Raw genomic sequence first — 16,184 nt, 5'->3', positions numbered from 1 at the left:
GGTTAGCAATTTAGTTCGGAAAAAAATATTGTCTGGAACATAAATTCTAGTCTGGAAAATAAACTTTGCTAACCAAATATTTATCTACCAATCCATGTCTTTAGTTACTCGCTAGCTGGCTCACTAAATACTTAGCTTGTTAGCTCAATGTTTGGTGTTTGGCTCGTCAATGAAAACTGGATCAACCAGGAAGTTTTTCTCCCGTGGGATCATTTTGATCTTATCACGGAGAATAAGGTCAATTATTCCGTTCTCGTTTCATTGATCATTCGATTTATCATTCTTCTGTCGGATTATTCAATTTCTTTCTGAAGAATACTTTCATTAGTTACATGGATTAACTTTTATTTCTATTGTAGGTTAAATGTATACAACATCACGTTGTTTTATAAAATTGCACTAAATGTCGTCCTAAAAAAAATCATTTTTAATACCAAAAAGGTTCAAATTGTCCATTCTTGAACCTCTTACTATATTACGCTTTACTGCAACTTTTTTAAACCGGTTTGAGGTCAAGAAGGAAAATCCATACAGACAATATGGACTAGCAAAAGCAGCAGCTCTTTGTGCGCAAGAGAAAATTCCCTAAAGCTTTCGGCAAAATGAAAATGCTTTAAAGTGAATATATTATGTCATTATATTCAAGTTTCATAAAAAGGACATGGGAATGTCTGCATGAGGAACATCGTCTGATTCCAGACCTCTGGATGAATTGATGTATGATCTAATTGCGCTTTCAATTTTTCAAGATAGAAATACGTCAGAAGGAAGAAACTTCAGCATTCATCTCGGCTGATTTGTAAACAGTTTTTGTTTTCCAATTGGCAACCAATCGCCTTGGCCCAAAGATGTTAACGCAGCTGATGTTTCGAAATAAAAATGTGTGAATGAACCTTGTTCAGTCTGTTTCCAGTCTTTATTGAAGTTGGCTGCAATTACTTTTTAAATCCAGCAGATGTCGCCATTGAGTGATACAGTGTCAACACAGTTTGGGAAATGTGCCATACACCCAATGGGGCCTCATCTGCCCATCACTACTCAGAACCTCACCCGCCGGATGTCACCTAACCCATGACGTCACACAAAGAAGGAGCGCCAACCAATCAGAAGCTTCCGGAGCCCAGCCAGCTGACGGTGTTTTTAGGGACAGAGACTGACCCACCTGGACACGAAGCGGCGGAGTGAAGCCGCTGCAGGGCCTGGACTCACCGGCAGGGGGCGGAGGAGTCCCACTCAGACATCAGAATCACAAACACATGAGAAAGTGAAGAATCATCGGCCCAGCCAGCTGAGCTGACCGCAGCTACGGCAGCCTGCCGGTCCAAGAAGGACGAGAGACGGTAGAGAACCGATCCGCTTTCAATGTTTCAATCTTTCCTGCTCCAGTTTTTCAAAGCGTCATGAAAATAAGATTGAAGCGGTCACTGCACCGCCCCCTACTGGTGAGATCACCACACTGTTCCCAGTCCAGAACCAGTCCAGAACCTGTTGGGTTTTTTCTGGCAGATCAGAGCCACGTTGTTCCTTCTGATCCAGCAAATGTTTGACCCAGTAGGACCAGAACCAGAACCTCTAATGGATCCTCTTCCTGATTGATTCTTTCCTTCAATTAATTTATTTGATTTCAGTTTTAGCCGCGAATTAAAAAATGTTTTATTAAAGTTACTGTTTGCTTCTGAACTGTATTTTTCACTGTTTCTGCCGCACCAGACGGATTCGCTCTGCGCACCACTAACTGCGCATCATCAACCGAACCGGGCCGAACCGAACCTGCTGAGGCAGCGGGATCAGCAGGTCAGAATCATCCAGTTCTCAAGATTTTCTGCAAAATCTTCCAGAAACATTTTGTTGTAGATTATTTATGTCTAGTAATATAAACATTGAAATGTTTACATTAAAACTGACGTTTGTTTTATTTTCTAAAAAATAATTTCATTTTTCTGATTCACACAAACTGATGTTTTAATAATAAATGTTTATTATTTACAGAAAATTCAGATTTAAATTAAGTTTTCAGCCTTTTTCTTCGGGCCGATCAGAACCGGAAGGTTCGGCCGGACCGCCAGTCCACCTTAAATCCCGCAGAAACTTCCGGTCCAGGTGCTGCTCTGTTTTTAGTCACAGAGTTCCGGTTCCGTGAAGGAGTCCAGCGGGTTTCCATTCTGGGTCGACTTCCAGGAACGAATTGGGAAAAATGTCCTGGTGGTTCTGGTGCAGCTCGGTTCTGTGGATCCAGAACTCTTCAGCAGGGATCTTCTACATCTGGTTAATTTATGACTGAAATAATAAATGCAATTTTGAGGATAAAAATAATGTTTTGTTGATATTAAACTTTAAGTGTTTGTTTTTTATCTGCTTTTGGACTCCAGATGAAACGGAACCGGTTCTTTTCCTGGTTCCAGAATCAAAAGCTTCTGACTATGGTTTCATTATTCAGTCAGTTTCTGGGCAGCACGCTCATCTATGAGTTCTGGACCGGCCCGGTTCGGGCCAGCGGAACCCGGTCCAGTCTCATCCCAACAGGGCCTCCTCCAGGACCGACGGGTGGAGGTCCGCGGCCTCCAGGCTGCGCAGAAGCCGCCCCAGCGTGGCCCGCCTTCCGCCGGCCCGCCTCCACAGAACCAGGCCGTCCAGAACCGCCCCCCAGTGGTTCAGGCTGTGGTCGGACCGGCACCGATACAGCGCTTCGGCAGACACGCCCAGGTCCAATAGAACCGCCTCCCACTCGGCACCGAGTCTCTGCGCCAGCCTGGACAGCTCCCGGTCCGAAGGAACTCTCTGCAGAACCGAGACCGGGATCCGGGAGGGGTCGTCATGGTAACGGACCGGAACCGCAGCGCCGCCTGGGAAACATGGAGCCCAGTCCAGTTTGTTACAGAGCTTTACGTCACAAACACGTCAGTTAGAAAACAAGCAATTGGTCAAGTTTTCATGTTCCATTTAATAATAATTACAAAATAGTTCATTTGTCACAATTAATCAAATTGAGGTTATTAAAGTAAATGTATTAATAACCTCATCGTCTGTCTGATCAGAACCATAAACTGATCAAAATCATGACATTTGTTTTGATTTTAGATGATTGATTATTTCAAAATGTTGATCTTGATATTATAAAGTCAACGAAGCTCAGGGCAGAACAGGGGTCCTGTTTATCTGTGCTACCCATCAACCCGTCCTACCTGGTGGTGATGTCACATTCTACTGACTCAGCAGATTTCTTCTAAATACGTTCTACTTCTGAAAGTTTTGTTTCATGAGTTTTATTACGATAAGCTTTATTTATTTTATATCAGGCTTCATTATCTGCTGTATTACTTCATGTTTTACTTTACATGACAGGCAGATTATAAATATATTCATAAATGGCTTCAGTTTTCCGACTGCAGAGTCGATACTGTCAAACTTCTAGATACATTGTTTTTGTCCCTATATTTTAACATTTTTAGTTTAATTACACTTTTTTTATGATTAAAATTTTCTAAATAGATGTGGGATTGAAGCTGCAACAGCCTGTAATATTAGTGCATATTAATCATATCCCATCATTGCAGTGACACGTTGTGGCTGCTGCTGATAACAGACATATAAAGTATTAATGCACATAAAGTGATCTGCTGTCTGGGTTTGATTTGATTCCAATAAAACCTGTTTTCCTGTCTGATATTGTTTCATTCTTACAAAAGCCTCTATTTAAATATTAACAGGAAGATATTCCAGTAAGCATAACTGCTAAGCTTCCACTTCAGTCACTCAAATAACGTTATCAATATATTGATCATTAACAAGCCGCTGTAGTTTGTTTTGTAAACATGATGGGAGCAGTTTCAGACGGGTAGCACCGACTGATAGACCTCGCTATCTATCCGTGCTGCGGTAGGAAAATCTGACGGGGTAGCTCAGATAGTCAGAACATTGGACCAGGTGCAGAACCTGGAAACAACAACAGCCTCTCGTTGGTTCATCACATCAACTTTCACCTGAAGGCCCGGTTCCGGCTGAGTTCGGCCCGGTTCCAGCTGAGTTCGGCCCGGTTCCGGCTGAGTTCGGCCCGGTTCCGGCTGAGTTCTGCAGCTCCAGCAGCAGCCGGTCCCGGATCCAGCTGAAGTCCTGCAGAGCCTCCAGGAAGGCGCCGAAGGCCCGCGGGCCGCGGTTCGGAAGCAGGTCCAGCAGTTTGAGGTTCTTCTGCCGATTGGTCAGCTGAGCCTCCACCTGCTGCACCTGGGCCTCCGTCAGAACTCCCTCCTGGTACAGGAACGGAACGATGGTGTCGCTGGCCAGCAGCTGGTCGGACAGCTGCACCCGGAACTTCCGCAGCACCGCCCTGTGCTCCGGCTCCATCCGAACCTGTTGGACCGGGTCACTAACCCGAACCGACTGACCAGTTCATTCAGAACCAAAACTAGTCTCCCGGTACCCGCTGCTAACAGGTCCGTCTGGCATATTATGCTCGATTGGAAACAAGAAAGCGGAACCAAAGTTTAGCCATAGAAAAATGGCTGTTCAAATAAATACCAATTTGATTAGAAAAAAAAAGTTTGTAATTTATTGTTTGATAATAAATTAATGTAGAATAGTATGGATTGACTAAATCGGCTTACATTCAACACAGAAACTATTTACATGAGGTATGTAAATAGTAGACGGACTACTTTCTGCGGAGGGATCATTTTAGTAAATAAACTCATAAAGTTGAATTTTCAAATGAAGACTTTTTGGAGGTAAAAACTACATAAATTGTTTGAATATTTAATCTACTTAAACTATTGAAATGTGCTAAAAGTTCAGCTAGGGCGTACATAGGAATAAAGGATTAAATATATTTAATAATGTAAATAAGATGGTATTTAAGATTAAAACAGTTTTTCTATTTTCCTATTTATAGCTAATAACAGCTGCTTATTAAACAGGTGAAGAGAAGCTGATAGTCAAACATGTAAAAGTTGAACTTCCAGCAGGCGGCGCTGCAGCTCCAGATGAATCAGTAACACATCAGAACCTCATTCTTCAGGATAGATGAACGTTTCTATTTAGGACTTGAAATACATTTTTAATTAACTTAATAAAAAAAAGTAGATTTTATATTTATCTGAAGAAAAAATCTTAAGCAGACATTTAAATTTAACTGTAAAATCCTGAAAATGTCACCTGGTTTCCAGAGACTCGCTTTTATCCAATTTCATCCAGGAGGTGGGAGGAGCTTAAAGACAGGTGGGGGCCAATCAGGAAAGACCAGCACACTCTTTATTAAAAACAAACTGATATTCAAAATCAAAACGTCCCTCTGCTCTTTGGTTTAATTAAACTTTATTGTAAATAACTTTTTGTTTTTTTACTGAACAAGTGAACTTTTGTCTGAAAGTCTGTTGGTCGTTTATCAGACTTCAAATCATTCTAATCCATCCCAGGCTCTGGGCTTTTAATATTTCATCTGTTTGATCATTCGATCGTGGGACAGAGATAATATTTAATAAATATTCCTGAACAGAGTGGATTTAGCTGCGTCACCATGACAATCATCCTGATCTGGAGCAAACTGAATCTTGAGCCCAGAGCTCTGGACCGGCTCGGATCTCAAATCAGGTCCAGGATGTTTTATGGTTTAATTCCTGGCAGCGATTATCCGTGGTGTTCCTCAGGGCTGGATCCGGGCTCCTTCTCTTCTCCAGGAATGGCGTCAGCAAATCGTTGAGTTTTTAAAAGCACAGATTATTTTATAAGGAGCTCACCGCCATTCAGTCAATCATTTATAATCTTTAAAAATGAACAATCCAAGAAAAATAAAACCCTGATAGCAAGCGACAGGAAGTCATTCCAACTTCATCTTCATCTTTTTTTAGTTGAAAACTTCTGATGGAAAAAACCTGAACCGTTTTGATCTCCAGCCCTTCGTGACGCTCCACGTTTATCAAACTATGACAAATTATTTATCACCGACTTCTAATAACTTTCTGAAAGCTCAATAATTTAGCCGACTCATGTTTTGAATCTTTTCCAAACATGAGAGTTTTTCTCTGCTGCCTTCAGATGAAACTCAAATTCAACTGTTTCTGTAGAAATCAGGGTGTAAAATTCACCAGCAGGTCAGAGGTCAAGTAGGAACAGACAACAGCTCAATGCTTGATGTTTTCCTGTAATCTGATTGGCTCACAGCTCCACAGTACTACAGGTTCAAAGTCTACCGAAGCCTGAAGGGGTCAAAGCAACCTCTCCGCCGCTCGTCACCATCGACACGACTGTTTACGTCAATGAGAGCCAAACGGCGTCACAGCCGGCCGTCAGCCAATCGGATCGCTCCGTCCCTGCTGTTTACCGGGCCACTGGGTTCTGGACGGAGTTCAGCAAGTTTCCAGAGATCCAACAGAACCGGCTTCAGAAAAAATAGCCACACGCTTCCTGCTTCCCTCACTTTAATGTTCTGCTTCAGATTTGATCAGAACCGGACCGAACAGAACCGAACAGAACCGACTCTGGTTCAGAAATCCTGTGAGTTTCAACCAGTAAATATAAAGACAGTATGAAAAATATTCTCACTAATTTTAATGTCTGCAAACGGAAATTTGATGAAAAAAAAACAAAAGAAATTGAAAATTAGATGAACTAGTTACCATGGTAACATACATGAAAAATAACCTCTTAAAGTCTGAGAATATTTTTCAATCTGGTTCTGGTTCTGGTTCTGGTGTGATCCTGAGCCGTACTGAAGGAATTCTGGGAAACAGGAAGTGATCAGAGCTGCAACCAATCAGCTTCCAGAAACATTTTCACAGGAAATCACGTTGTGAGCAGAACCAAAGCAGCTGTTTGGTTCTGCTGAGACCCGGTTCAGTAGGAGACAGAGACGATACTCTGGGCTCCATCAGAACCGGGCCTGGTACCGATCAGGAACGTTTCTCCATCAGAGGAACAGCAATAAATATTCTCACCAACCTGAGCAGGCGGTTCCGGCCGGTTCTGGCCGGTCTCCAACCCGCTTCTCTTTGGGTTTCAGTTGAAACGACCGATCCGTCGGTCCATCTGTTCAGGTTCTGGTTCTAGAACAACTCTGCTTCCCGTTACCATGGAGAAGAGAGAAGGAACCGCGGCGGCTCCGTGCGGAGACACACGGCCGGTCCGGACGCCGCCGGACTCAGATGGGCGACCTCTAGACGCCGTAGGCGTAGTCTGTCAGGTAGTCCTTCAGTCGGTTGGGGATGGGCAAGTCCTGGACCCGCCGGGCCGACCGGTTGATGCCGATCCGACACAGGTGCTGCAGCGACGGGACGGCGGCGTACACGGGCCTGGTGAGGAGCAGCTGCACGGTGCCGTTGGGGCCCGGCGGCGCCGGCGAGGCCCGGCCGCCGGTCCGGGACAGCTGGACGTAGTGCTCCACCAGGTGGACCACGCTGTCGAACTGCTTCAGCTTGGGCTTCACCAGAACCACAGAGTCCAGTTTGAACTTCCCGTGCCGGAACTCGATGCGCAGATTGGTGGGGCCGGCGGACGTCATGGCGGAGATGGTGAACAGGAAGTCCCTCTGGGAGCTGTCCCGCAGCAGGAAGCTGCCCTCCGACGAGTCCTGCAGGATCTCTTTGGCCTCGTTGGCCGTCAGGCCGCCCCAGTACCAACCTGGCCCAATCAGAACCACCAGAGCATTTAGCATCTCCAATTCATTAAAACCACGACACGGACAGTCAGCGGCTTCAGAAGCGCCTGGACCGGCACCGACGCTCAGTCTGGGTCAGCAGCACCACCACCACCACAGAACCTTTTTGGACCCAAACAGGGTCAGAACCAGCAGGAATTGCACTGAAATCAACAACAAGACCAACATGTCCAGTTGTAGCCAGTGTACTTCAAACTATAAAAATCAATTTTTAATATTTTCTTCTTCTCTGGTGGACATTATTCAAAATGTCCACTACAGAAGAAGCTAACGCTAAACTACAAAAACATTCAAAAAATGAGTTTATTTCTGGAGTTTATTCAGAAACATTCCCGCTCCTCCTCCCACCTGTCTTCCTGAGCTCCTTCATGGCCGAGGCCACGCGGCTCTCGTCCGACTCCTCGGTCCCGGCGCCGTCGTCGGCTCCTCTGGCGTCCTCAATGGCTTCCTGGGATTCGGAGGACTGGCAGGTCATCGGACAGATCCAACCTTCAGCCTGCAACTCGGAAAACCTGGAAAGGTTGGTGGGATGTGAGCGGCTGCAGAAGACAGAAACAGATGGTTTTGACGATCAGGACTCTGGGAACACTCGGATTAAAAATGTCTTTTTTCTGGGCCGCAGCCGGGACATCTGAACAGAACCAGAACTTTGACCCATTTATTACATTCATGCATGTTCCTGATTAATTCTGTTCTTAATGTTTCATCTGAGTCGCTTCCAAAACTTTCCACGAGCCACCAGGTTAGAGTTCGACAGGTCAGCCGTAGCCCCGCCCACATTTAATTCAATATTAATTTCCTGCCATTTAATTAATGAATAAATTTATAAATGTAATTTTGGCCCTTGTATCTCTCTGCAGCTCAGCAGGGTTAGCAGACGTTTTCAAGTCAGAAGATTGTGGGTTTAATTCCTGCTTCTTCCATTTCCTGTCGAGGTGACCATTGGTACCATCGGGTCGGTTTGGTACCATCGGGTCGGTTTGGTACCACTGGTTCAGTTTGGTACCATCGGGTCGGTTTGGTACCATCAGGTCGGTTTGGTACCACTGGTTCAGTTTGGTACCATCGGGTCGGTTTGGTACCACTGGTTCAGTTTGGTACCATCGGGTCGGTTTGGTACCATCGGGTTGGTTTGGTACCATCGGGTTTGGTACCATCGGGTCGGTTTGGTACCATCGGGTCGGTTTGGTACCACTGGTTCGGTTTGGTACCATCGGGTTGGTTTGGTACCATCGGGTCAGTTTGATGCCATCGGGTCGGTTTGGTACCATTGGGTCAGTTTGATGCCATTGGGTCAGTTTGGTACCATCGGGTCGGTTTGGTGCCATCGGGTCGGTTTGGTACCACTGGTTCAGTTTGGTACCATCGGGTCGGTTTGGTACCACTGGTTCAGTTTGGTACCATCGGGTCGGTTTGGTACCACTGGTTCAGTTTGGTACCATCGGGTCGGTTTGGTACCATCGGGTCGGTTTGGTACCACTGGTTCAGTTTGGTACCATCGGGTCGGTTTGGTACCATCGGGTCGGTTTGGTACCATTTGGTCGGTTTGGTACCATCGGGTCGGTTTGGTACCATCATTTCGGTTTGGTACCACTGGTTCAGTTTGGTACCATCGGGTCGGTTTGGTACCATCATTTCGGTTTGGTACCACTGGTTCAGTTTGGTACCATCGGGTCGGTTTGGTACCATCGGGTCAGTTTGGTACCATCGGTTCGGTTTGGTACCATTGGTTCGGTTTGGTACCATCGGGTCGGTTTGGTACCACTGGTTCGGTTTGGTACCATCGGGTCGGTTTGGTACCACTGGTTCGGTTTGGTACCATCGGGTCGGTTTGGTACCACTGGTTCAGTTTGGTACCATCGGGTCGGTTTGGTACCATCGGTTCGTTTTGGTACCACTGGTTCAGTTTGGTACCATCGGGTCGGTTTGGTACCATCGGGTCAGTTTGGTACCGCTGGTTCAGATTGGTACCATCGGGTCGGTTTGGTACCATCGGGTCAGTTTGGTACCATCGGTTCAGTTTGGTACCACTGGTTCAGTTTGGTACCATCGGGTCGGTTTGGTACCATTGGTTCGGTTTGGTACCATCGGGTCGGTTTGGTACCACTGGTTCAGTTTGGTACCATCGGGTCGGTTTGGTACCATCGGGTCGGTTTGGTACCATCGGTTCGGTTTGGTACCACTGGTTCAGTTTGGTACCATCGGGTCGGTTTGGTACCATCGGGTCAGTTTGGTACCATCGGTTCGGTTTGGTACCACTGGTTCAGTTTGGTACCATCGGGTCGGTTTGGTACCATTGATTCGGTTTGGTACCATTGGTTCGGTTTGGTACCATCGGGTCGGTTTGGTACCACTGGTTCAGTTTGGTACCAAACCGACCATCGGGTCGGTTTGGTACTATCGGGTCGGTTTGGTACTATCGGGTCGGTTTGGTACCACTGGTTCAGTTTGGTACCATTGGGTCGGTTTGGTACCATCGGTTCGGTTTGGTACCACTGGTTCAGTTTGGTACCACTGGTTCGGTTTGGTACCATCGGGTCGGTTTGGTACCATCGGTTCGGTTTGGTACCACTGGTTCAGTTTGGTACCATCGGGTCGGTTTGGTACCATTGGTTCGGTTTGGTACCATCGGGTCGGTTTGGTACCATTGGTTCGGTTGGTACCACTGGTTCAGTTTGGTACCACTGGTTCGGTTTGGTACCATCGGGTCGGTTTGGTACCATCGGTTCGGTTTGGTACCACTGGTTCAGTTTGGTACCATCGGGTCGGTTTGGTACCATTGGTTCGGTTTGGTACCATCGGGTCGGTTTGGTACCATTGGGTCGGTTTGGTACCACTGGTTCAGTTTGGTACTATCGGGTCGGTTAGGTACCATTGGTTCGGTTGGTACCATCGGGTCGGTTTGGTACCAGTGGTTCGGTTTGGTACCATTGGTTCGGTTTGGTACCATCGGGTCGGTTTGGTACCACTGGTTCGGTTTGGTACCATCGGGTCAGTTTGATGCCATTGGGTCGGTTTGGTACCATCGGGTCAGTTTGATGCCATCGGGTCGGTTTGGTACCATCGGGTCGGTTTGGTACCATCGGGTCGGTTTGGTACCACTGGTTCGGTTTGGTACCATCGGGTCAGTTTGATGCCATTGGGTCGGTTTGGTACCATCGGGTCAGTTTGATGCCATCGGGTCGGTTTGGTACCATCGGGTCGGTTTGGTACCACTGGTTCAGTTTGGTACCATCGGGTCGGTTTGGTACCACTGGTTCAGTTTGGTACCATCGGGTCGGTTTGGTACCATCGGGTCGGTTTGGTACCATCGGGTTTGGTACCATCGGGTCGGTTGGGTACCATCGGGTCGGTTGGGTACCATCGGGTCGGTTTGGTACCACTGGTTCGGTTTGGTACCATCGGGTTGGTTTGGTACCATCGGGTCGGTTTGGTACCATTGGGTCAGTTTGATGCCATTGGGTCAGTTTGGTACCATCGGGTCGGTTTGGTGCCATCGGGTCGGTTTGGTACCACTGGTTCGGTTTGGTACCATCGGGTCGGTTTGGTACCACTGGTTCAGTTTGGTACCATCGGGTCGGTTTGGTACCACTGGTTCAGTTTGGTACCATCGGGTCGGTTTGGTACCATCGGGTCGGTTTGGTACCACTGGTTCAGTTTGGTACCATCGGGTCGGTTTGGTACCATCGGGTCGGTTTGGTACCATCGGGTCGGTTTGGTACCACTGGTTCAGTTTGGTACCATCGGGTCGGTTTGGTACCATTGGTTCGGTTTGGTACCATCGGGTCGGTTTGGTACCACTGGTTCGGTTTGGTACCATTGGGTCGGTTTGGTACCATCGGTTCGGTTTGGTACCACTGGCTCAGTTTGGTACCATCGGGTCGGTTGGTACCATCGGTTCGTTTTGGTACCACTGGTTCAGTTTGGTACCATCGGGTCGGTTTGGTACCATCGGGTCAGTTTGGTACCATCGGTTCGGTTTGGTACCATTGGTTCGGTTTGGTACCATCGGGTCGGTTTGGTACCACTGGTTCAGTTTGGTACCATCGGGTCGGTTTGGTACCATCGGATCGGTTTGGTACCATCGGGTCGGTTTGGTACCATCGGGTCAGTTTGGTACCATCGGTTCGGTTTGGTACCACTGGTTCAGTTTGGTACCATCGGGTCGGTTTGGTACCACTGGTTCAGTTTGGTACCAAACCGACCATCGTGTCGGTTTGGTACTATCGGTTCGGTTTGGTACCATCGGTTCGGTTTGGTACCACTGGTTCAGTTTGGTACCACTGGTTCAGTTTGGTACCACTGGTTCGGTTTGGTACCATCGGGTCGGTTTGGTACCATCGGTTCGGTTTGGTACCACTGGTTCGGTTTGGTACCATCGGGTCGGTTTGGTACCATTGGTTCGGTTTGGTACCATCGGGTCGGTTTGGTACCATTGGGTCGGTTTGGTACTGGTTCGGTTTGGTACCATCGGGTCGGTTTGGTACCACTGGTTCGGTTTGGTACCATCGGGTCGGTTTGGTACCACTGGTTCGGTTTGGTACCATCGGGTCGGTTTGGTACCATCGGGTCGGTTTGGTGCCATCGGGTCGGTTTGGTACCATTGGTTCAGTTTGGTACCATCGGGTCGGTTTGGTACCATCGGGTCGGTTTGGTACCATTGGTTCAGTTTGGTACCATCGGGTCGGTTTGGTACCATCGGGTCGGTTTGGTACCATCGGGTTGGTTTGGTACCATTGGTTCAGTTTGGTACCATCGGGTCGGTTTGGTACCATCGGGTCGGTTTGGTACCATCGGGTCGGTTTGGTACCATCGGGTTGGTTTGGTACCATTGGTTCAGTTTGGTACCACTGGTTCAGTTTGGTACCATCGGGTCGGTTTGGTACCATCGGGTTGGTTTGGTACCATTGGTTCAGTTTGGTACCATCGGGTTGGTTTGGTACCATTGGTTCAGTTTGGTACCATCGGGTCGGTTTGGTACCATCGGGTTGGTTTGGTACCATCGGGTTGGTTTGGTACCACTGGTTGCTGGTCTTCAGGTTCTGCATTAATAATTAATAACTATGTAATATTCACGTTTAACCAGATGAATGTTTTGCTCATTTCCAGATCAGCTGCTGGGAATCCTGCAACCACAAACTCCAGATTCCCTGAATTCCACTTCCAGTCATGGAATCCAATCTTTTTGGAAAACTGATCCTGGATCAGTCAGGAAAAATCTGGATCCACCAACTGAAACACGGAGGAACCAAGAAACATCTGGAAAAGTTCTGGTTCTGGAGCTACTCTACAGAACCACATGATCCAAAATGTTCAGATCCTGGTTCTGGTTCTGATCTGGTGCTGGACCAGATCCCAGCACAGTTAGTTTGGTGAATCTGCGGGACGACAAATATGGAACAGAACAGAGAAATAATATCCCTTATTAGCATTATTAGACTCTGGATCTAATAATCCGGATCCCGGGAATCTGCAGGACGGATCTGTTTGCTCCGTTTCTAGAAAGTCTCTTTATCTGGTTTGTTATTGTGGTGGAAAATTCCTACAAGTTAACATCTGCTGATCATGTCATATGAAATATAACATGGTGAACTCTCACCCAAAGAACCATTTGGGTTTGGTGTAGAAGGTTGGAAGTTGTTTTCTGCAGCTGCATCAGAACCAGACCTTCTCGCCTTGTTTTGGATCCTTGGTCTAAACTCCTGTGTTGTCTCTGCCTGGCAGCTTTTCCTCCAGACCTGCTTCATTCTTGATTGTCCTCTTTGTGTTGAGCCAATACATGAATAGACCTGATTGAGTGATTTCACCTCACAGTGCTTGGGACAAGTTTTTTTCCACAACATATTGGTGCCGTGACCCGGATCCCTCGACTGGACCTCCAAACGCCGCATCATCAGGTGGGACCTCACTCAGGCTCACAAACTAAAAGATAACATCTAAAATAGGAAAGGATCCTATAAACCTTCACTCTGGGGAATAGAGATTGGTGTTATTTAAAAGGAAAAATTGGGTTAAAGTCCTAAAAAAATGTAATAAAAAAAGGGTTGGTGAGAGTCCCACAGAGAGGAAGAAGCCACTGATCTCTAGATTTAGAGTCCTAGTTAAAGGCCTTATCGGTAAATAAGGCAGGTATTTTCTTGAGTTTTGGTTTTCTAAATTGAGGGAACGAAACCTTTAGAGAATCCGACATTCCTGCAACCTGATGCAGCTCACCTGCTGAGTGAGGCGGCAACACTTCCTGCAGCAGAGATTCCAACTGGATCCCAACAGAGCCCAACGGGAACCCAACAGGTCCCAACTGGATCCCAACAGAGCCCGACTGGATCCCAACAGATCCCGACTGGATCTCAACAGGTCCGGACTGGATCCCAACAGGTCCCAAGTGGATCCCAACAGATCCCGACTGGATCTCAACAGGTCCGGACTGGATCCCAACAGGTCCCAAGTGGATCCCAACAGGTCCTGACCGGATCCCAACAGATCCCGACTGGATCCCTACAGGTCCCGACTGGTCTGGAGAAGTTTTTCCAACAAACACCAACAGGAAGCCTCCTTCTTTTAGCTTTGGATTCAGACTTTTCATGTTTGGGTTTTTTTATCCACAAGAAGCTGCAGATGAACACATGAATTTGGTCAGATCTCCAGTCCTGCTCACATGAACCCTAAGAGGAAAATGAGATCAGCAGATTCTAACATGTAATTGGACCCGCTAACCCAGAGCTTCTCAGCTCCAGTCCCACTCTGCATGTCTTAGATGAGCCTCTGTTCCAGAACGGCTGGTCCAAATGACTGCATGACCTCGTCTGGGTCGGTCCAGCTGTGGCAGGAGAGAAACACCTGGAACAAGCAGCGCAGGAGGCCTGAGGACCGGATCAGAACCAAACACAACCATTTGGACCGGGCTTTATGCCTCAGTCAGGGCTTCCTGGTTTCCTGGGATCAACCCAAACCCTCCCAGTGACCTTTGACCTGGACCTGAAATAAACATGAAGCTCCCCAGACAGGAAGAAGATCTGGATCCTCCTAAAAACAGGAAAACATGACAGCTTCCTCCAGGAAGTGAAGCTAAACTTTCAAAGTTAACCCAGTAAACCCAGTTAGCATCAACCTGCTAACTGGTTAGCATCAACCTGCTAACTGGTTAGCATCAACCTGCTAACTGGTTAGCAGCAAGGTGAAACGGTTCTCTTTGTTTCCTGTGGAAAAGCTGAAGCTGCATGGAGTTTTTCTCCTCTTTGTCCTGACCGGGAAAATAAACTGGAGGGAAACTGGTTCCCAGTGGAAACCAGTTGATTCTCCTGCCTGCAGATTCAAAAACTGAAATATGTGAAGGAACCTGAAGGAAGTCAATTTTGCTCAAAGTTGCCCAGAACTGCAGCAGGAAGGGAAACATCAGAGGATGGTTCCTCCTCCTGGCGGCGGTTCGGTTTTACAGCAGAATCGAAGAATGGACCGAACCCAAACTGGAACATCTGCTGTCTGTGCTGGTTCCGCCCAGAAGCCTCGGACCGTCCAGTTACATTTAAATGAGAGGAAATTTAAACGGAGTTCTGCAGGACGGTCCTGTTCTACCTGCGTGGTTCTGCTCACCTGGAGAACCGCCCTCCTGGTACCACCTGGTGCCAAACTGGACCCACCTGCCGGAGAGGTTCCGATCCAGCCGCCCGCTAACAGCTTCGGATCCTCCGCCGCCAATCCTCCGTCATGCCAGCAGAACCGGGTCCACACCTGCAGACTGGGTCCGGACGCTTCCGAACCTGCTCCGGCTCTAGAACCACTAATGGCGGTTGCAGCCGACCCACGAGGGGCTGAAGGTGGATCAGAACCGGGTGGTCCGTCACACAGCTCCCAGCAGCAGAACCACCGAACCCAGAGTTCCAGGTCCCGGTTCCGAGTGGAGCGGCGCGGCGGTCCGGAGCTCCATAAACAACAACACCGCAGGTTTCCAGGAACTTTCCAGGAACACGGTCACGTGACGCCCACACGCGCACATTTAAGGTGGACCGATTAGTTCGGGCCTTCCGCCTCTGGCCCGGCCCGGTCCGGTCCGGTCCGCTTGGCCCCCTGATGGACACTGTCCTCAAGATGAAGAAATGTCTTCAGTTAAAGAACCGGAACCGAACCGGGCCTTACAAAAACAGGAAAATCACACACACACACACACACACACACACACACACACACACACACACACACACACACACACACACTTAAACAAATACACATTCACCTGTTTTTCTGTCTGTGGGGACCTGAACGGATATGGTTCCCTGCTGAGTCCCTTAACGCTGCGAGGACATTTCTAATGTCCCCAACATTATTGACCTCGTCCAAATACCAGTCAAGTGATTCTAGTCAGATTTCCGGTTGTCATTCTCATTCTTCCGTTTTTCTTTTTATCAGTGAATGAAGTGAAGCTGGAAATGATCCAGATCTTCCTCCAACTGAATCGTTCAGCGAGTCTCTGATTCTCTCCAAGCAGAAACTAAATGATTCTTTTTGAATCATCTGGGTCGGTTAGTCCTTAAACAGACTGCAG

General features: G+C 47.6%; 2 protein-coding genes across 5 annotated transcripts; both read right to left on the bottom strand.

Annotated features, from left to right (window-relative positions):
- Positions 1–1,955: 1,955 nt before the first annotated feature.
- Positions 1,956–4,554, bottom strand: cradd (CASP2 and RIPK1 domain containing adaptor with death domain). Its single transcript, XM_055020814.1, has 2 exons — positions 3,981–4,554; positions 1,956–2,843 (listed from the first exon to the last, which is right to left on the bottom strand). Exons 1-2 carry the CDS (start codon positions 4,339–4,341, stop codon positions 2,512–2,514), a joined length of 693 nt encoding a protein of 230 aa, XP_054876789.1. The 5' UTR covers positions 4,342–4,554; the 3' UTR covers positions 1,956–2,511.
- Positions 4,555–4,578: 24 nt separating this feature from the next.
- socs2 (suppressor of cytokine signaling 2) lies at positions 4,579–16,142 on the bottom strand. 4 transcript variants are annotated; one of them, XM_055020817.1, is made up of 4 exons: positions 15,236–16,142; positions 13,859–14,254; positions 7,994–8,184; positions 4,579–7,608 (listed from the first exon to the last, which is right to left on the bottom strand). In XM_055020817.1, the coding sequence occupies exons 3-4, from the start codon at positions 8,118–8,120 to the stop codon at positions 7,145–7,147; spliced, it is 591 nt and encodes a 196-aa protein (XP_054876792.1). In that variant the 5' UTR covers positions 8,121–8,184; positions 13,859–14,254; positions 15,236–16,142; the 3' UTR covers positions 4,579–7,144. The 4 variants fall into 4 exon arrangements, with proteins under 4 accessions (XP_054876792.1, XP_054876793.1, XP_054876791.1 ...); XM_055020818.1 differs by having other exon boundaries at positions 15,283–16,142; XM_055020816.1 differs by lacking the exon at positions 13,859–14,254 and having other exon boundaries at positions 15,236–16,141.
- Positions 16,143–16,184: the final 42 nt, after the last annotated feature.

The sequence above is a fragment of the Poeciliopsis prolifica genome, unplaced genomic scaffold (assembly GCF_027474105.1).
Source record: "Poeciliopsis prolifica strain line A6 unplaced genomic scaffold, Auburn_PproV2 SCAFFOLD070, whole genome shotgun sequence".
Classification (NCBI taxonomy): Eukaryota; Metazoa; Chordata; class Actinopteri; order Cyprinodontiformes; family Poeciliidae; genus Poeciliopsis; species Poeciliopsis prolifica.
The sequence above is the reverse complement of the archived record's forward strand: the minus strand, read 5'-3'. Positions and strand labels throughout refer to the sequence as shown.

Excerpts from the sequence above, each read along its gene's own strand:
- socs2 (XM_055020817.1), bottom strand. The coding sequence starts at position 8,120 with ATGACCTGCCAGTCCTCCGAATCCCAGGAAGCCATTGAGGACGCCAGA. Across the intron at positions 7,609-7,993 it reads GAAGGAGCTCAGGAAGACAG|GTTGGTACTGGGGCGGCCTG; the intron begins GTGGGAGGAGGA and ends TGATTGGGCCAG.
- cradd (XM_055020814.1), bottom strand. The coding sequence starts at position 4,341 with ATGGAGCCGGAGCACAGGGCGGTGCTGCGGAAGTTCCGGGTGCAGCTG. Across the intron at positions 2,844-3,980 it reads AGCCGGAACCGGGCCTTCAG|GCGGCGCTGCGGTTCCGGTC; the intron begins GTGAAAGTTGAT and ends CATGTTTCCCAG.